Source organism: Electrophorus electricus, chromosome 8 (genome assembly GCF_041902795.1).
Source record: "Electrophorus electricus isolate QZ-2024a chromosome 8, ASM4190279v1, whole genome shotgun sequence".
NCBI classification, from domain to species: Eukaryota; Metazoa; Chordata; class Actinopteri; order Gymnotiformes; family Gymnotidae; genus Electrophorus; species Electrophorus electricus.
Genome location: NC_137504.1, coordinates 30,791,103 through 30,811,432, shown reverse-complemented (window position 1 = coordinate 30,811,432; position 20,330 = coordinate 30,791,103). Strand labels below are relative to the sequence as shown.

At 42.6% G+C, this 20,330-nt stretch overlaps 3 protein-coding genes across 7 annotated transcripts in view; 1 reads left to right on the top strand and 2 right to left on the bottom strand.

Moving 5' to 3' along the window:
* Positions 1-10,553, bottom strand: part of pld2 (phospholipase D2) — a 30,023-nt gene extending 19,470 nt beyond the window's left edge. For both annotated transcript variants that reach the window (XM_035527241.2, XM_035527242.2), the window contains exons 1-2: positions 9,933-10,553; positions 4,424-4,550 (exon numbers count right to left, since the gene is read on the bottom strand). In XM_035527241.2, the coding sequence (XP_035383134.1) occupies positions 4,424-4,523 (100 nt within the window). In that variant the 5' untranslated portion in view covers positions 4,524-4,550; positions 9,933-10,553. The remainder of the gene's footprint in view (positions 1-4,423; positions 4,551-9,932) is intronic.
* LOC113586817 (uncharacterized) lies at positions 238-3,354 on the top strand. Of its 2 annotated transcripts, none has more exons than XM_027025189.3 (2): positions 238-439; positions 1,320-3,354. In XM_027025189.3, exon 2 carries the CDS (start codon positions 1,324-1,326, stop codon positions 2,596-2,598), a length of 1,275 nt encoding a protein of 424 aa, XP_026880990.1. In that variant the 5' UTR covers positions 238-439; positions 1,320-1,323; the 3' UTR covers positions 2,599-3,354. The 2 variants fall into 2 exon arrangements, with proteins under 2 accessions (XP_026880990.1, XP_081575787.1); XM_081719661.1 differs by having other exon boundaries at positions 252-439; positions 1,316-3,354.
* Positions 10,554-10,697: 144 nt separating the features above from the next.
* chrne (cholinergic receptor, nicotinic, epsilon) lies at positions 10,698-19,545 on the bottom strand. Of its 3 annotated transcripts, none has more exons than XM_027025187.3 (13): positions 19,500-19,545; positions 16,764-16,863; positions 16,081-16,214; positions 15,918-15,962; positions 14,982-15,091; positions 14,453-14,608; positions 14,157-14,260; positions 13,780-13,980; positions 13,463-13,577; positions 13,052-13,166; positions 12,603-12,810; positions 11,926-12,059; positions 10,698-11,818 (listed from the first exon to the last, which is right to left on the bottom strand). In XM_027025187.3, the coding sequence occupies exons 2-13, from the start codon at positions 16,825-16,827 to the stop codon at positions 11,651-11,653; spliced, it is 1,554 nt and encodes a 517-aa protein (XP_026880988.1). In that variant the 5' UTR covers positions 16,828-16,863; positions 19,500-19,545; the 3' UTR covers positions 10,698-11,650. The 3 variants fall into 3 exon arrangements, with proteins under 3 accessions (XP_026880988.1, XP_026880987.1, XP_081575786.1); XM_027025186.3 differs by lacking the exon at positions 19,500-19,545 and adding an exon at positions 17,409-17,786; XM_081719660.1 differs by lacking the exon at positions 19,500-19,545 and adding an exon at positions 17,624-17,786.
* Between the last annotated feature and the right edge of the window lie 785 nt (positions 19,546-20,330).

Here is a 20,330-nt window from a genome sequence, read left to right as displayed (position 1 = left end):
TTCAAACGCGTGGGATATGTGTGTCGGAGACTCGAAGTAGTAATCCTGAGCAACAAATCAAGGAAGCTTTGCTCACCCAAGATTCGCTGTGCGTGCTTCCATGACGCTGATTAAGAACTGGAGTAAAATAGGAGACTAAGAACCAGGAATCTCCCCCCCTCCCCTTCCGTTTTCACAACTGCGTGTAAATCTGTGCCCTTATATCCTCCTGTCCTTGTAGTTGATCAAAGTTCTGCTTTGTCTTCCTGTCCTATCAGCGACAAGGTATTTGCATATGAGGAGGAGCTTTGTGTGTTTCTGTCCTCTAAACTGAGAGTGTAAAGAACAGCTTCAGTTAAGTGTGTTTGTTCCACGACTCTCCCCGCCAGCGCGCCTCTCAACCAGGGGACATCATTACCAGGAAGTAAACAAGCAACGTGGGCCATTTTCAATAAAGCAGGTAAATGTCAGGACTTTCTGACTCTGCCATTCTGAATCTAGAGCTGAAAAAAAAAAAAAAAAAAGACAGAATGAGCTTGTGTGATCTGCGCAACTCTCCTACATGGAGGATTATTTTCTTGTGAATAGACTAAACTGTTATACGCAGCAGAGGACCTCTGCTCTGTATGCGCTTCAAGCCAATTTTTATGTAGGTGAAAGGCTATGCGAAATATGGTTGAACTAGCTACAGGTGGCTGTCCTTGCTTAGATGCTGAACAATCCTGTCATCTTTGAACATCATGCACTGTATCATTTACATATTTTCCATTTACTCATGATTTGCCATATATATATTTATTCATTCATGTACGCTTGAAAAAAAAAAAATTGGGCATATTGTTCAGCGTCTTTGACTCCAAGTGAACAGTGCCCTGTGCAAGAAAAACCAATCTAGCTGAGCTAAGAGCGTAGACGAGTTTGTGACCAAATCCTGGATTCATTCAGTGATCCTATAAAAAAAAAAACAAACAGCTGAATTCTGAATCTAGTGTAGTCTCCTGTCTTTAACTGATGCACAAAGAAAACAATACCCGGAAGGAAGTCTGCCGCCAAAGATACAAAATAAAGATTTACTGCAGTTTCATCATCACTGTGGAAACTGCTCTGAGCACTTTCAAATGTGAGGTATAGCTGTTTATCACTCTCTTTTTGAACAATGCGTACCAAGTGTTGTGCTGGAAATCATCACAGAAATGGCAGACACAGCAGCTGATTTTACTGAGGGTCATTTTATAGTCTTTTTTGTTTGTCAGTTTCTATAATTTTCTTATTCAAATGAACCAAGTTTGGCATTGAAAATGTAATAATGTGATTTCATATTTAACTCTTTGCCAAGGCAGCAGCATGTCTGGTCAGGCTGAACTCTATGTGCCCACTCACTTGCCGTGGGACAAGGTCCTAAGTCTGGAGCTCAGGAGGCAGGGCTACAAAGCAGCCACCAAGCGGTTGGCCAAAGCGCAGAAGGGGACGTTCCCCACCCAGGGGAGTGCGGCCGATTGCAGCGAGTGGTGGGCACACTGCAAGAGGTGGAGTGTGAGCAAAGGCAAGATGGCCATTGCCGTCATGGCATGGCAATACGACCCTATGGTTAAGCAGAGGGACAGAGCAGCAAAGCAGCTGCAACAGCTCCAGAAAAGTGTGAAGGATCAGGAGCAAGAGATTACCTTGCTGAGGCAACAGCTCCAGGACCAGGAAGTGCAAACCAAGCAGCTGCAAAGCTTCCAGAGGAGGGTGAAGGGTCAGGAGCAGGAGATTACCTTGCTGAGGCAACAGCTCCAGGACCAGGAAGAGCAAACCTGGCAGCTGCAATCCACACTAAAATTGTCTCAAGCCAGCGAACAACAACTTGCGGTGGAAATGAGATCTAAAGATGATCAAATGAGGTCGCTGCAGCAAGAACTCAGTGAACAAATGAAGGAAAATAAGACAATTTCCCTAAAAGTGGTTAAGTTGTCCCAAATCTTGTTTGATTCAAACTTCCCTTCAGATGAGGATATACATCTTGCTACACTCCCTGACCTGAAAGAATACCATTCCAATCACAAGTTCTTGAAGATATTCTATTCCTTAGGGGTAGATCTTTATCGCATCTTCCAACTAGTCCAGACAAAATTTCCCCAAAAGTCTTTGCAGACAGTAAAGGATTTGAGAGAGCATGACCTGTGTCTGACTGATTCCTTAAACCATGCAAACATGGAAGCCCTGCTGCAGAGGTTCCACAAGTGTATGTCAACAGCTCTCGGATCAGCCATGAAACAGTACCGTGTGCACCAGTCCCGGACCCAGAGAAACGGCGGGTCCATCAAGGCCTACGGCAAGAGTAACGAAGCACCTGACATAAATGATGAACGCGTCCTCTGTGACGTGCTGCAAAACGCATGGGGCAAGTACGTGGACCTTAGCGTCTGCCTTTTCACGAGCTATGGCGACCCGTTTAGCAGAGTTGCCCTCAAGTACTGCAACCAGAAGATCCAGTGCGAGAACTGTGGCAACTACGGCCATGAGTGGGAGAGATGCCGGAGACCGGGCGGAGGTGACGAGGTCGGCCCTGACAAGTGTTACACCTGCGGCGGGCGTGGCCACTGGGCCAGGAACTGCTGGCTCTACTGGAACCGCTAACCTCCCCTGAGGGGAAATGGTATCCAATCTTTTAATTGACTCGTCTTTGTACACCTTCCTATACCACTTCTCTTCCCCTTCTCTTTTTAATGTGTATAATGGCTCCAAAATATGGTTACATGTATTTTAAATCATCCAATCAAATTCAATCAATTTGTATATATTCTTGTCACATAGATTGTAATTGTGGTAGTGAGCTTTACAGTGGGCCTCTGTCCTCTTCTGCTCCCATTTAAGTATTTCACTCCTGAAAAAAAGATAAAAACTTGGTTCTTCATGTTTTTAGTGGCTTTTGTCAAAGCAGGTGTGCACACAGCTGTAAAAGAGTTGTAAAGGAAATACTATGTGCTTCAGTGATTCACATACATTCAGCACTATCCTGTTCCCTAGGAAAAATGTTTATGTAAGCAAAGAACTTTAAGGGAGTGAGACCGTAGATTAGATAAGCAGGAAGATGTCTCTCGTTTTATTGCCTGCAATTGCTTTATTGCCTGCCATTGCTTTATTGCCTGCAATTAAGGGATGACAGTCAAGCAAGATTCTTACCAGCCGGCCTGAAAGAGATAAGCAACGCTTAAAGCTGAATGGTATATGAGCCATAGCAACAAGAGGCAGGAAGTCTGTGATTGGTCAAGGCATACAGTTAGAATTGTATATCAAGCAATGCTCTGTATGACTCGGGGCTTCTCTTGGTTGTGAGCCCCACACTCTGTGGAATCTTTCTTTTCTATTAAAACCTTTTTTACTTATTATCCACATCTGACTCCCCGTTTCATTGAATTTCCACCACAGAGTCCAGAGGCATCATATTTCCTGTTGCAACTGCACATACTGCACAGAGGCTAAAGCCACAGCTATTTGCTTTAACTATACATTAATGTTAGGATATCTTCCACCAAAGAGCAAATCTGTGATATTGGCGTTTTAGCACACATGCACGCACACACACACAGAGAAAAATCCCGCTGCTCACACGGCAAGAGTGACTTCTGTACAGCTTCGCCCACACTTCCTGTGGTAGGGGCCTTGCAGCTGCAGCTCCTCCATCAGCATGCAGCATTCATCCATTGCTTTTGTAGGGATTTCCCTACCATTGTAGTCACCCAATTGTTATTAAGGCTTGATGCCCATGTGTCCTTCTCACTTTAATATGTGACCACCCCCCAAAAAAAGACAAAACAAACCAAACTTAATATGTAGCCACCACAAGCTGTGATGTGCAATTCTAAAATGCAGCTCCTGCATACACTGATACATACCTGTTGTTCACTCACCTTTATGCTGATACGCCTTTGTCCACACGTGTACATGTGCGTGTAGACAGCACCCCCCCCCCCAAACACACACACACACTGATGCGATGTAAACTGATGCGATGTAAATATAGCCATGGCAACACTGTGCACACACCAAAACGAGTGAAAGTGTGAGCACGCATGCCGGCACCTGCCACTTCACCCTGCTGCGTTAAACAAGGCCCGGCCTTAAAAGATCCCGCTCCTGAGGACCGTGGAAGAGTCAGACAGGACGTACTCTTACAAGACAGACAGGACACCGATTAAATCAAGAGTTTCTTAAAAGTAACAGTACACATACTTCAGAAATGCACAAAAAACAACCGAGTGGCAATACTGATGTATTCCCAAATCCCTCTCCTACGTCACTGGTTTCGTAGACCAGCTGGCTGCACGTGCGCGCACACACACACCCTCATCACACTGACTTCCTACATCCCCTTAATTTCACTTAAATCTAGATTGGCTTTTCATGTCATGAGAGCAGTGGTGTGTGCAGGCCGGCTGTTGCTGGGTGGGTGGTTCCTCACCGCTGGCTCTGACGCCGTCCAACTGATCTTCAGTAAGGCAGCATACGCGCGCCTCGGCACGAGTCCACTCCTTCTCCGTGTTTGCCTGTAGATCTGCCATGACGCTGCTGACAACTCAGACCTTCACCTAGTCATACACCCACACCCACACACACACACAAACAAAAACTTTCACGTCGCTGCTACTTTGGAGACAGGAATGATTTTAATCCTGCCTGGTTTCACAGCCACCACAGTTGGATCAGAATAGTACTCTTTATAGCACTATGGAGAGTCAAGTAGACTGTGAGGGGTAAGTACAGTACAGGCCAAGAAAGGAAGCAGCTTTATCTGGCTTCCATTTCCCCCAAAGCACAAACACCAGTGCATCATGGTATTTGTAGTACTGCCCCATGGTATGCAGAGTAAGCAGTTTGAAACAGTATAAGCAGTGTGATGGGAATTTGGGGAATTTTTTTTACACTGAACCCTTATATAAATGAACTATATTATTGATCTATGGCTGAACTTATTAGCAATTTGCTTCTGTGAAAATTGCATGTATGGCTCTATTTTATAGCACTATCTTGTGTCTTGTGAGAAGTCACGTACAACATTTTGTGATGTATGAGGGAAGTTGTATACCTGTCAGCTCTACAGAATAACTTTTTTGTTTCTTATTGTGTATAAATACCTTGGTCTAAGACTCTACATCAGTATGTGTGTTAGACTTGAATCCTCTTTGCAAAGAGCTTACAATTAAAAATACAAAAGGCAAAGTCTTGGTTCTGAGTTTTATTTACAGGTTTCCACCACAGCTGATAAACACGAGTCCTGTTCTGCTTTCAGTGACTTTTGCTCTACTCATATATATATATATATATCATACATACATATAGCAAACAAACAAACAAAAGGGCTGCACAATGCAGAGAAAATATTGTATTGCAATTAAACTGCAATGATATAATGATACTGAAAACTACAAACTCTTTTCACCTTGGTTTGTACTCTTCCTCTAAATGGTTTACAACTTTGTTGTAAGGTACAGAACAGCTTTCACCTTGACTTGCACCTAGCAGGGGTGCCACTTCTGGACAGCTAAAACATTAATTAAAGCCTAAGGCCTAAATTATGTATCAAGGCTTGAAGCCGAGATATTACAACTAACACACCCAGGTCCTATGAAGGGCAAAGAGCATGATTTTTAAAAAGCCATTCACCAGTTGGAATGGAAAGAATGGTATGGGAATGGTATTGGAAAACTGGCGGTTAAGCAGATCCTAGTAAACACCAGCATTTTACCCTGAACCCTCTAGAACAGAGGTGGGGCCAGTGAGGATAAATGGATAAGATTAAAGGCTAGAGCTGGAGGAATGGTACTTTTTAGGATGCAAGAACAAGGTTAAAAGAAGTTTCCAGACAAATTTTTCCATTGTTCTCAAACGACTGTACATTATTGTATATCCTGTTGGTGACAAACATCATGTCTTGTTTTTCTCTACCACCCTAGACTCTGTCTCTCCGCTTGCTGGGGGCTTTGATTTGTTGCACAACACTCATTGGTCAGTATGCTCACTCGAGAAACATCGTTAACCTTTGTCAGAGGGCTCATTAGCATCTTTAACCTTCATCAGTGGGCTCATTTGCCTAACTCAACCTTCTATAGCAAGACACGCAGCACCATGCGACACCACGTGTCAGTCTGTTTATAGAATATTTGTTAAATCACTAATTCTAGCATTTATTAATTATATTAATAATATAAGTAACATGCATTAACAAAATATTAGAGATATTGATCAACTTACCACTTAGAGTTTAACTTCAAAATAAAAGTTCACGTCTTCACTTATTTTTCAGGATAAGCAAGGCATTGTGGGACACAGGGGTCACTGCTGAAGCTGTCTTTAGCTTTTTGATCAGAATAAGTCAAAGATGAATATTAAACATTTGGGTCTGTTTTTACTTACTGCAAATCACCTATTTTAGCATCACATTAGATTATGATAGTTTGGTCTCTTTTTACTGAGAGCAAGAATTGCTCTTTGAGATATCCTCAGTGAAAGCAAACCTTTAGAAAGCTAAAAGTGTTCAAGTATTTTCTTCACTCAGAGAAAAGTTGTACAAAAGGTGCTTGGTCTATAATTATTACCTGCTTTGGCAAGAGTGCACCTCTAAAGCCATGCCCCTTACAGCCTTGTCCACATGTTACTATAACACGTTTTCCCTCATCAAAAAGGCACAGCAGCGCCTTCACTTCCGGCGAAGGCTGAGGAGCGCAAACCTTTCATCTCCTATCCTCACGATGTTTTATAGAGGCGCCATAGAGAGCGTTCTGACCAGCAGCCTCCCAGTCTGGTATGGCAGCTGCACCGCCTCAGACCAGAAATCTCTCCAGAGAGTGGTGAGGACAGCAGAGAAAATCATCAGAACCTCATCCATACAAGGTCTATACTGGTCACGCTGCCTCAGCAGAGCCTCCAAGATGGTCAGGGATCCCACCCATCCTGACCATAGACTGCCCTCTGGTAAACATTACTGCTGCATGTGGTGCAAGACTGCCAGACTTAACAAGAGCTTCTTCCCACAGGCCATTAGGCTACTCAACTGCCTTTAACAATACACACCACATTTATTTTATTTTACTTTATACCAAGAAACATAGAACTATTATGATCACTATTTATAACCCACACCCCCATCTTCCATTAATGTTCTCTCTGTGAGCACCTTATCAACATTTTCCAGTGCTAAATTACAAAACCGGTTACACTGTTCCAGTGATTATTGCACAATGTCAATGGTTTCTATATACAATGTGCAGTATTTTATTCCTATGTGCAACATACATTATATATATATATATATATATATATATATGTATACACACGCACAATATAGCTATCTTGTGTATTTTTACTGTCTTTTCTCGTGGACTTACCTTTATGTATAGTGTATATTTGCACATCGGAGTTTGGAGAAACGCAATCTCGTTCAGATGTGCACTACTTGTATAGTCTGGATGACAAAGCTGACTTTGAAAACGTTACAGAAGAATTTTGACACGGTTCCTTTCCTCCACTTCCAAGCTACCAAACCGAATTTGTCCACTAGAGGGCGGAGGAGAGCTCAACCTGTAAATTCACGCTACCCACACCAAGAACAGTATGAAAGTCGTCTGCATCTGATTTTAAAGACACACAGGAAATACCACGTATAAATGATCCAAGCTTGCTCCTCTACTGATGTGCCCAATCATCGTAATTAACAGTTATTATAAAGAGGGATCAAAAGACTAAACTAAACAGTTATTCTGGAAAATGAGGTGAAACTTGTTTTCGTCTGAAACGGTGCGTGTCCGTGTGTCTAAGGAGCAAGAACGAGGAGTTAAGCCTCTCTCTCTCACACACACACACACACACACACCCTTGTGAGTGGTATGTAATAACATACAGCTCTTCTCGGTCCTGTGGCTCTGTTGGGTTCACTCAGTCTGTCCGGCAACAGGACAAATGTCTTTTGAACAAGGACAGCAAGTCATAGCTCAACAAGCTGTCCCAGCAGGCAGCGGGGCCAAAGCAAATGAACCATCCCCCAAACAAAAAAAATTAAGAAACAGCAACAAACAAGCCACTCAAAGTATCGTTTATCCTTGGCACGATGCCCACGTCAAAACAAAAAGAACTGGCGCGCGCGGGGGCACTTGTTGGCCGTACCTGTCGTTGCTAAGACAACCACCATGTTTCAGGTGAACACAACACTGGGAGATGAAGTTAAAAAAAAAAAAAAAAAAAAAAAAAAAAAAAAAGGGAAGCGAGGGAGGAGGTTAAGTCATTCCAGGGCGTCTGAGAGGGGAGATGATGTAAACCCTGCAGCGGTCTGAAGGTTTAGGAGAAACTCTTTGTGCAACGCATGTTGAAACACCGTCAGAAAGAAGGAGAGAACGCAATCCCATTGCAAAAGGAGTGTACAGCTTCCCCATCAAGTCGCGGGAGGGCGCCGACACCATCACGCTGGCCTCTTCGTTTCCCTCTGGAGAGAAGTGAAGCGATGTCCGCGCCACTGGGACTGCTGGCAAGACGTCCCGCGAGCGTGAGCTACATTACAATTGTGCTGCGGTGATCTGGCCTGTTCATGCAAAAGCATGTGCAGCACTCTCCAAATCTGCAGGACCAATCGCTCTCTCGTTTGCTATAAACTCCGACAGAAATGTCAGGCATTCGTTTAGGCATTCGTTCCGCTTAAGAACTGCTGTATTCAAAAAGTCAAAAGAAACGTCACATATGTAATGAATCGGTATCAAAGTCATAATAACTCTCAAACAAAATACAAGTAATCTTATTTTTACCCGTACAAATCATTCATTTCCTTAGAAAGCTTAAACTCGTGATCGACTCTTGATTTTGCAACAGCAGTTGTCAAACTTCCCGACTAGATCTGCTTACCCCTTCTCGAATTTCATTTTTCTCCTGACAAGTGTGTTAAGCAATTACTCTTTTGTTACATGCGTTAAACAATATAAACGTGTCAATAAGTCAAAAAAAGTGGCTCGAGTCTTACACATGCCAGCAAAAACTCTATTTAAAGCCAAAGTGCACACGGATCGCTAACAAAACAGTAAAAGAGAAAGCGAATCACATGCCGTCTGAACTCTCATGTTAGACTGTTTGCATGTGGATAACCTCGGAATGATATCACTATGGCAACTGTTTTGCCTAGGTCTTGCCTATGTTTGCTCCTGTGATGCGCTTCTGGATTCTAAGTGAGTGGGTGCTGCCAACCTTAGAGCAATATTTATTTTGATAATGTCAGGTAGAAGCCGATACATTCCCACACCCGTACCCAATCCTGAATTTTGCTCAAGATACGCATCCACTTAAGATGTTCTTGTTTTCTTTGCTCCCCAGCGAATTAACTAGCCTTATGTGAGTTTAACACGGGCACGGTTGATGCTTGGAAAAAAGCACAGTAATAAACAGTGTATCCATGGAAGTGTATTTAAACTATGACTGCAGACTTATATGACCGTAGACTGCAGTGAGTCTTGGTGTCAACTAATCAAATCCATGTCTTTGAACTTGGCTCTGGAGCCTAAAGGAAGTGAGTGAGATGGGACTTCAGCGTCATTCACTTCCCAATCCCCGACCACACTCTTACGCACTCGCCTCCTCCCCACACAGGCAGAAATAATGACTAAATCCAAATCCTGAAACCTCACTTCATATAGGCCCACCCCATGCAGACCATAATGGAAATGTCATGTTTGAAGGCACATTATAGAGGTGGTCGGCTAGAGATGACTGATATTAGGATTAAGTTTCTCCTCGAACCCTTTGGCTTCTCTACCCATTTCCCGGAACAACTTTCTAACAATGAAGTTCCAGATGACATGGAGAGTTTACGTTTGCTTTAAGGTGTAAAACCGAGATGTATAGTTATACTAACTACACAACTTAGAAATTCACTGATGTTTGTTTTGATTGATCTCTGTAGTGCAAAACGAATTCCCTCAAGCGCAGTTACTCACCCCAAAAACATCCGTCGCGATCAAAGAACAGCTCGGGCCGTTGAAAGAATAGCAGCCCACATTGTTGTACACCTGAGTGCCCAAACTTTCCGACCATCCACGTCTCCTCACGCCCTAATAAACTTCGCCTGTACTCCTTTTTTCTACGTAGGCAAACTACCGGTCGTACTACCGTAAACATCCGAATATCTGCCCCGAGTCGTGCTCTGTGCAGTCACAATCTTCGCAGGCGTAAAGAGAGAACCGGTTCTGCCTGGAAATACACGTAGAAACCCGAGTCTTGCACTTACTACAACACCCATGCACAAATTCATCAATTTTCATAAGACCACTCGCAGAGTATTTTTGATTGTAAAAAGGTGCATTAAAGTCGTATCGATGTATCGGTCCCTTTCCGTCTCTTGCATTCCGCATAGCAACCGTAATTTGCGCAGCAGCGGCATTCGAAACATCCAACTCCGTCACAGGCGAAATGTCTTTCGCATACTAGCCTACTGATATTAACTCTCTAATGTGTAGACCGTCCTATCAAGACGGTGGTAACCAAGTTAACAATACGAGTAATGCAGCCTCGAGCTCTATCTGTTTTGTCAGTCTGGCTCGAGTGGCTCTAAAAATTCATATGGCAAATAAATTGGCAATTTTGGGCGGGGGAGGCGTGTCCAAAAAGGATCAATAACGCTGTCATTAGCAATATTCTTTATAATCAACGTGAGCCTGAGGAACACTGACACTAATGTGAAAACGACTAATATGGAGCCCAGGTTTTATTTTTATATATATATATATATATATATATATCTCTCTCTTTCTCTCTCTCTCTCTCTCTCTCTCTCTCTCACACACACTCTCAAATTTGTAAATGAACAAAGTAGCAACAACAGCATACACTTGCAATAAATTACAATAAATAAATGATTAAAATAGCCAATTTCAGAGATCAGCATTTCAGTAAGGACAAAGGCCTGCATTTCATGTAGTCAACATTTACAAATGATACCAATTATCCTTAAAATGTATTTGCACAGAAACTGTTTTAGCATTATTCTAAAAGTTCCTAATAGAAAACATGAGACCCTAGTGACAATGCCTCTTTTCTCCAGGTTTTTGGAAGTCCTGGCACATGTATAATGAGGTCTTTTGGCATCCTTACTTAAGGTCAGAACAAGCTCAGGGTTTCATGCTCAAGGTAAAGACACTCATATTTTGACATTTACAGTAAATCCGACATGCTCCGCCCTTTTAAAAGAAATGCAGTCCCTACAGTAGACATGGCTGTACCATTAGAACCACATATAAATAAAACATTTCAACAAGCTAGGTGAAGCAACAGACAATTTTAGAAAGGAAAACACCACTCATCCTTCAACACTCACCATTCAAAAATGGCTTCATATTGATAAAGGTAACAGTAAGAAAACAACCGAGAGACAATAAACTAGCTTACCCATAACCACTTGGGAGAGGCACATTCCAAAATGAATAAAACTGATAGGTGTAACTTGAGGTAAAATGGTACCATTGTCATTCAAAACCCACCAGTGTATATGTGTTTATTAGTCAGAAGCAGAGCAAACAGAGCCACTGTTCCTCTGCACATTAGCTGCTTATATGTTTTTCTGTCTGTCACCATCCCTCTCTCTTCTTTGTCTCCTCTTTATGTCTGTGTTTTTCATTTGTCTCGCTTTGTTCAGTCAGAGCTGCAAACACCTGCTCCTTTATTCAGGAGCATATTTTTTGTCATCCCCCGAGAAAGGGTACTCGGGCACCTGGTTGAAATGGCCCACAAGGAAGATGGCTATCGTTCCGATGGAGAAGAACAAAATGGCCACCCAAAAACAAACCGTGTCAATCATCTTACCGATCAACACCCAGCTCTCCATGTCCTGAATAAGAGGAAGAGAGACAGAGTAAGAAGGTATCGCGGGGACACAGATACAACTTTATGTTCCTCGTGTCCTTCATCCATCCCCTTGTACAAACAAGCACTTACGGATTCACCCTCGTTCTGTTCCTTCATAGTCTCAGCGATGAAGTTGCAGGAATCCACGCACTCTTTAATCTCTGGTGCTGCCTGGGCCAGGCTCTTATATAGACTGGCAGTGCTGCTAACATCTATAGTATCCACTAGATGGAGTCACAGACGCACACAAATACAAAATACAGAAACGTGATACCTCACAGGACAATACTGGCCTTGAAAAAGTTTACGTAGTATTACACTTGCATAATATTTATGTGCCATGGTATCATAAAAAAAAAACAAAAAAAAACCAACCCAAAAAACAGATTTTCATGTTTAATTATGCATAAAATTCTGTTCTAAAAAAATAGTCCACATTCAGACACTTCCATCCACACAGAGACTCCCATTCACATTTTACAGTGTTTTAAAATTACGTGTGTTTTTTAGAAATCTGTGCTTCGAAAGCAAAATATGGCCCAGAAATATCAAATATACACAATAACTATTCATGTTCTGTACATTACTTTACTACTATGTGTTGGGCCTGGACACAGCCTCATTTGAAATACCATCACCTTCTTCCTTGAATAAGAACGTGTTACTTGTTATTAAAGAAAAACACAAAGGTTTTATGAAAGCAGGTGCAAGTGTCCTGGGTAGAACAGACGCAAGGCTGGTGCATGCTCAGGTCTGGGGCCGCTTACCAATGGAGCGCGTCAAGCCGTGTCTTTCCCTCTGCTTGTCAAACATCATTTCGCTCCGGGGCTGCTTCAGGACATACTCCTCCGCCCGCTGCATCAGCCCGAAGGAGCTGCGTCTCCTCTCCCTCTTTCCATCCGGCTCTTCGTTCTCCTCGCTGTCATCCACCAGGGGTTCCATGCCCAGAAAACGAGGCACCACCTCCAGGAAAATCTGGAACAGGATACAAGATAAAGATGGGATATTAAAGCTATACTAAGAACTAGTGTGATATCACAAAATGACACACCAAAGGAAGAGCAATTTAAATACAAATCAGTTTTCAATTTTTCTAGAAAAAGCTAATATTTACAAAGATATGTTAATTGAGACACTCATTTCTGTATTTATCTTAATTAAAGGAGATCTTTATCATTCAGGCAAGAGGCAGACCCCCCCCCCCCCCGAGACGTACATGTTTCATTTTGTAGGACATGGTGTGTGTAGTGGAACTGCGGAGGGAATAGTTGAGGATGACGATGCAGTTGGTGACGATGAGTGTGGTCACGGACATGACAAAGACCACATACCTGGGAAGGAGGTTCTGGTCAGAGTCTGGACGTTCAGAGAATCAGAATCAAACACAGACACTCAAGTTTACACTCGAACACTCCCATTCACACTCGGACAGTCCGATCCACAATCAGACAAATGCATCTGCCCAGAGACAGTCCCATCCACAATCAGACACGGTCATCTATACAGTCACAGTCCCACCAGTCCACAGACTGTACCATCCACACAGAGACATTTCCAGATACACCCAGACACACAGACATCTCCATTCTGTATCCACAAAGAGTTCCGCCTGTCCAAACAAACTCACTTGCCAATGAGAGGAATGGATAGAGAGGTTTCTGGAACTTTCTGGGCGATCAGAATGAGGAAAACAGTTTGAGCCAGGAGGACTGAGATAGATACAGTCAATTTCTGTCCTCCCGCTGAGGGGGAGGGAGAGAGGTGCAAGACAGTGAGAATGGTAAGGACAGCAAGAATGAAGGAGAGGAGCAGAGAATGAAAGAGAAAGGGACATAGTGAGCAAAAGCAAGAGCGAATGGGAGAACAGCAGAGACAAAAAAGCCAGTTACCACTTCAAATACATATTTGAGCTCCTCCCTCCCTCTCTCACACACACACACTAACCCTTGGAGGGTAGAAAATAGGCCAGTACGACCAGCGAGGAGATGAGGGAACAAGGCAGGATGATGTTGATGATGTAGAAGAGAGGTTTTCTCTGGATGATGAGGTTGAAGTAGATCTCCTGGTATTCCAGGTCATCAGGGGAGTAGCGAGGGTTGGTCAGCTTTCGTGCGGGCCGGTGCTTGATCGCCCACTCCCCGTTCTCTGTAGACAAAGGCGATTGGCTCAGGGATGTGGGAGAAGAAAGACGATTAGTTTGGGGTGACGGGACAAGAACGTTGATTAAATACATTTGGTGTGAAGGCTGTGGTTGACTTTTTAGAGTGTTTGATAGATGCTTTTTGTGATTGTGTTTTTGTACATTTGTGTGTGTGTGTTACCAGTGAAGGCTTCTGGGTCAATAACCACCCACTCAATGGGCTTGTTAATGTCATAATCCATCGCCAAATCTAGGTCGATTTCATTGGCACTGTATGTCTGAGACCTACCAGAGCCAAAACAAACAGGATTATCAATCATTGTCTGTGTTGTTTGATTCACGCCACCTGTGTGGAGTACTGACTGAGGTACACTGGCACAAATCAATTGTAGCTAGAACACGGCGTTTGCTAGTCCAGCAAACTAGACCGCTAATTTCTGGCCCTTCTGGGATCCTCAGCCCTTCCCATTGACCCACCTGAAGACTAGGGTGCAGTTCTGCCAGTCAAAGGGGAAGTAAGTGATCTCGATGGCGCACACACTGCGGTAGATAGCCGGGGGCAGCCAGTACATGGAGCCATCGTTGTAAATGAGTACGTTCGCGTAATATGCTACATCAAAGTTACCATCAATGCTAGGAGAGGGGAGATAGAGGAAGTGAGGAAAAGACAGAGAGAGTAAGGGAGTAAGGGAGGGAATTCTTTTATCACCTAAAACAGCAAGTGTCCAACACTACATGTAGCCTACCACCCTGTAGAGTTATGTTCCAACCCTCGTCTTCCACACATGATGCAGTTAACCAAGAGCTTTAGTAGATTCAAACTCTGTCATGCATTAGATCTCCAGGACCAGAGCTGGGCACCACTGAGTTACAACAGAAAAGTAATGACAAGTTTTGAATGCCATGAAGACACACGAGAGAGAGAGAGAGAGAGAGAGAGAGAGAGAGAGAGAGCGCGCGCGAGAGAGAGAGAGAGCAAGAGAGAGATCCTTCTGCATTGCCTCACTTGTTTTCCAGGACTATGTCTGGCAGCCAGACAGAACTGGAAGGTACACGGATCACGTCTATGCCATGGTAGTCTGATGCATTCCACGCCAGGCGGTAATCGTTCCATTGCTGGGGTAAGGAGAGACATCAGGGAGGTCAGTCATGTGGGAGCAGTGGCCAGGGGAAAAGGAGAAGTATAAAACATAGATAAACCAGTGGTTAAAAATAACGGAAAAGGCATTACAAAGGTGACCCTGAGGGAAAAGAATAGGAGTGAAATAGAGAAAGATCACAAAGACAAAATCAAGGGTATACTAAAGCTACGAAAGCAGAGACAAGGGCTCTAAGGTTGCACTCTGTGGTTGGGCTGTGAGGTTGGACTCTGTAGCATTCTTCATGTTATATCATGTCATGCATAAAACAACACTGACCACTCTTCCCATGTTCCAGGATGAAGACTGTAGGATGCACAGAGGATGAACAGGTCCAAACCTGTTCATACTCCATGCATGAATTTTACTGGTCAGCACAATCACTGAACCTCAATCCCATCAAGAACTAGGGAGGCCAGAATACTGTAATAGTCACTGAATGGACTCTGGCTAAATTGTGAACTCAGAGAAAGAGTATTTCAAAATTATTACTGTTAATAAGGTGAAGTGAGGCATAACCATTTATAAGGCCAAAAATATAACACATGAGACATAACGCTTTGGCCAGGGGAGTTTATCTCCTCAGTCCCCTGCTTCTGTTTAGGTCAACTCCAGTGTGAAGGTGTTAGTGGGGTTGCATATGTACTTGTATGGCCTCCTCTCCTATCTTCACTTACTGGTAAACCAGATAAGCTGAGGAGATGAGGACATGACAGGATGTTTTGGGACACAGTAGTCAGTGCATGAGGTTAGAGCAGGGGGTGTGGCCAGCGCAGGTAAAAAGGGTGGGGCTGTTTACTCACCATCTCAATCCACACGCTGGTGGTCAGAGTCTCTTCTTTCTCATTCTGTCAACAATCAGCAAGTGTTAAACAAAGGCAGTTTGTAGTGTAAAGTGTGTTGTTTATTGATTCCTGAGTTTGTTATTGTTACTGTGTACAAAAGGTTGCTTAGGAGGGCCATTACCAGGGAGATGAGGTTGGTGAGGGTGAGTTTAACCTGAACATTCACTTTGTCTTCAGCGTGCTTCGCTGGACGAATTAACTTGTTGTAGTTCGTGAACTTATCTGCTATAAGATCGGACTCCTCATTTCCACTGACTGGGGGGGAGTCAGAGAAAGAGAAACAGACAAAAAAAGGAGAGAGAGACAAACAGATATTGGGAGGGAGACAAGAGGAGACAGATTATGTAAGAGTCTATCATTACTGTTTACTGAAGCCAAGAGACCTCAGAAAACAGTTGAACTAGATAAACATGTAAAACTAATGTCGCCAAAGGAATAACACCTTTGGGAGAGTAGGTGAGACAGTACTGTTGCAAAATCACTGAAATCTTTGCATCGTCCTCCATGCACAAAAATACAGATTCCGTTCCCTTTTCCGTCTCACTCTCTTTCACACACTCCCCACACAGACACCCACATTCTCGTACGCCTAACAACCGATATCGGTATCGCGGCTCAGCTGCCAGCACGCGTTAAAAGGTTTGCACCATAAAAACGCGGGAGAGAGAGTGAGAGTGAGAGTGAGAGAGAGAGAGAGAGAGAGAGAGAGAGAGAGAGAGAGAGAGAGAGAAAGTGAGAGTGAGAGAGATTAAATCGCCCCGATTCTGTGACACTCCAAAGACTGGACCTAAAAAGCTGACTTACCTTGCACTATTGTAACCATGAGCGCGGCCGCAACGAAACACGTCCAAACTGACCGGGCTGCCATCGCGGTGGTCAGTCTTTCTCACACGCTGTCTTCAGACTTGAAAAAGAGAAACGGAGGAGAGTTATATCCGAATCGCTCCTCACCCTCTCTCTCAAGGTCCCTCCCCTGCGCTTCAGCTGTCGCTGCACTCGGCTCGGGTTACAATGATATCTGGCACCGTTAAACGCGCTTTTAAACTTACCCGGAGTCGGCCACTTATAATAAAAGGTAGCGTTGCGATACTGATTGTGTTTACATTCTGATAGTGATTACGATTTACGGGCATTTTTTTCTACTTAATTTGTCACCACATTGAGGTACTATTAATAGCACAAAAAATCGCTGACAGAAGAAGTTCAAGTTCAAAACTAACAGAAGTAAGCATGGTGGTCACTTTAATAACCCCCACAAAAGAGGACATACGGGGGTTGAGGATATGACACTACAAAGCACAAAATTAAAGCCGCAACCTGTCTAGCTAGTTAACAGACATACAGATCTGTATTTTAATTCTGACTCACCAAACCTAGCACCTACTTACATTAAGTCTGGCAGAGTGAAAGTCTACTTTCCTACTCTTTGAAAGGAAAGGCTGTGCTCACCGCTGAGAACTGAGACCTTTTCGTTTTGGTATTTTCCCACCGTTGCAAACGTCCTAACTGACTGGCTTCTAGAGCGTGGACTTCCGTTAGCCGGTAGGCGAAGCACGACGCGGTTAATCCACTGATTATTTTCTTTTTTGATCTTATTTTCTTTGATTTGTAGGTTATATGACAGTGACACGCAATACAAATATTGACAAATGGAAAGCAACTACCAGTTCACTCCAGAAGGATGACAAATGGGGGTCTGAATGAAGGATGTGGAGCTTATAAAGCGCGGTCCGGCCTAAATCAGAACGTCTGTGCACGCTGTCGTAAACAGAAGATTTTTCTCGCAATGATTTAACAGGTGTACTGTGAGATCGCCGGAATCCCGCCTTGCTTTTCCTTCTGCCCTGACACAATATAAATAGCACTGTGACTCCCTGACTGAGTGAACCGCGCTGGGCGCAACTGGAAAAAAGCAGGCGCCCCCACTACGGGCTTGGTCAAGGGGCCGCGTCGGCACAATACAACAGGACGGTGAATTATAATACACACGTACACAGTGGTGGGTTAGAATGTTTTAAACTGCTACTTGGGCTTTAGTTAACGGATGACGACTGATGGGCTCAGTGAGTCGTGAGTAATGGTCACAGAGCCCGAGCAATGTCATAAATTAACGATGAAACGCGTGGCGACCTTTGTTTCTAGCTGATCCCGGATAAAGAGGGATAAATAGCTTTATTTTTCTACCAACGAGTGTTAGAAATGACGTTTAGTCGCACCCAAAAGCCCAGAACAGGTTAAACCGGACGACTGATATATGTGAGGATTTCCGAATCTATGTGATGTCAAAATTTCACAGTCATAAGATCTCACAGCGAGCGAGCGTCATGTCTGGCACCCACATGTATAGCCAGCTATTAATACTTATGGAAGACGAGACGAGTTTTGGCAGAATAAACGGAAACTCCAAATCTGGCCAAACGTCATGCTTTGAGAACTGACAAAAAGTCGATATAAGTTTCCCAATTCAAAATAAATTATTTTGTGAAAACGGTCCGGGAACAGTATATCACTTTTTTTCTGCTTCTCTGAAAAGGTTTGGGAAAATTTGGATATAATGGAAATATATACTTGTAACGATGAGACTATGCATTAGTTGTGATGTTGCTCTTTCAGATTTAGGTTTTAACCTATATCTTATGTTTCTTGGAGAATGTAATCCTTGTTTTATGTGTATTTCTAATTTGATAGACAATGGAACTGCATTGTTAACCTCTGTTATGTCTATCTTTTTTTTTTTTGTCTGTGGATATAGATATGGCATATATTCATATGAACATGGCATATATCCATAAAGATATTGATAAGGCAAATTTCCATATAGATATGAATATAGTATATGGATAGAGATATGGCATAGATCTATGGGATATGGATATGGCATATATCTGTGCAATATTGATATGGCACATATCCATATTGCCAAAGGTATAAGGATGCCTTTTACAAATTGTAAATTGTCAAATACAAAAAAGAACTCACACAGGTTTCTTCTTGAGTGAACAAAAGAATTTTCTCTTTGTTAAACCAAGCCGTTGTTCCATGTAGCTTTAACATGATGCATGATTAACTAAAAGTAAATATAACTTATCTGCAATTCTTTCATTTCCTTACTTTTGACTTGTTTAACTTCACAGTACCCATGAATAGCCACCACTATAAAAAGTAAAGAATTATCCAAACAAACAAACAAACAAACAAACAAGAACAAATTCAGGCAACGTTTTCATTAGTAATTCCACCAGCATATGGCAGAACTCAAAAAGAGTAACAAAACATTGCCTTAATTATTTTGTTGTTGACCCAGGGCTTTATTTTTTTTAGAGCATGCAAGTTAGCTAAAATTAGTGGTTGTCTTCTCCTTGCTACACACACAGGGTAGACTAACTAGAAAACAAAGTTTTATCAGCTCAGTGGGGAAGTTCACTATCAATACAAATGCTAATAATTTCAGTTATTAAATGACCCCTTTTCACTCATGGCAGATAGATATATAAACAACACCTTAGACCATTTTTTTTTCCCCGATAAAGTACAGCTCACATGAGATGAAGAATCAAATGCTTTGTAGTCCTCAGCTGAATCAGTTTCTTCTCTGTAGCACAGCCACACATGGAGGTGGCCATGTTTAAAACAGATGTAGTAACTTTAGTAATATTTGTAACTGTAGAGGAATCCTGACTTGTCCAAGAAGGCGTGTAAATGAAAAAAATGTCATCCTATGTTTTTAATTAGACACAGGAATAAAACCTTTAAGCCACTGCACTTCAGTGATGCTTCCAAGGCAGATTTATTTAATTAATTTTGAATTTTGTTTATTATCTTTAATGTTTCATCAAGGTTCAGGTTAGTCATGACAGTGTGCTGAAATTTATAATTTATGTTTGATCAGAACTTAATTACATCTGGGAATATAATATAACATTATTTTTTATCTCACCTTGACCTGATCCAATACCACATCATAACTTCACTGTAGTTCCTGGAATTCCCTGCCCAAATATACATTTAACCTAAATATTTTTCTATTTGCACCAAATTCTTGACTGGAAGACAAAAAATTCAGCAAAATGTCTTGTCAATCCAGCTAAACCTTAGCCCAACTCAACCTAAATAGATCTCTGCACTACTTCTAGGCATTAATGATTTTAGCATGACTTACCACACATCATTGCCACTGATATACAAAACTGACACAAATATTGAAGTGGAGCACACGTTCCATAAATACACACCAAAATCACTAATGCTGAAGGAACTGTTATGATCTTGAGTCCGGTTTTCACCTATAATACTTATTCACTGCTCCATTACATGCTCGATGTAGTGGTCCAACACATTTCTACAGGATGATTTGTCTCCACATGCCTTGTC

Coding starts and splice junctions, on each gene's coding strand:
- LOC113586817 (XM_027025189.3), top strand. CDS start 1,324: ATGTCTGGTCAGGCTGAACTCTATGTGCCCACTCACTTGCCGTGGGAC.
- chrne (XM_027025187.3), bottom strand. CDS start 16,827: ATGGCAGCCCGGTCAGTTTGGACGTGTTTCGTTGCGGCCGCGCTCATG. Junction 13,578..13,779: donor CTATTTTCTACCCTCCAAGG/GTTAGTGTGTGT, acceptor CCTCCCCCTCAG/CGGGAGGACAGAAATTGACT. Junction 12,060..12,602: donor CGGCTTGACGCGCTCCATTG/GTAAGCGGCCCC, acceptor GACTCCATCTAG/TGGATACTATAGATGTTAGC.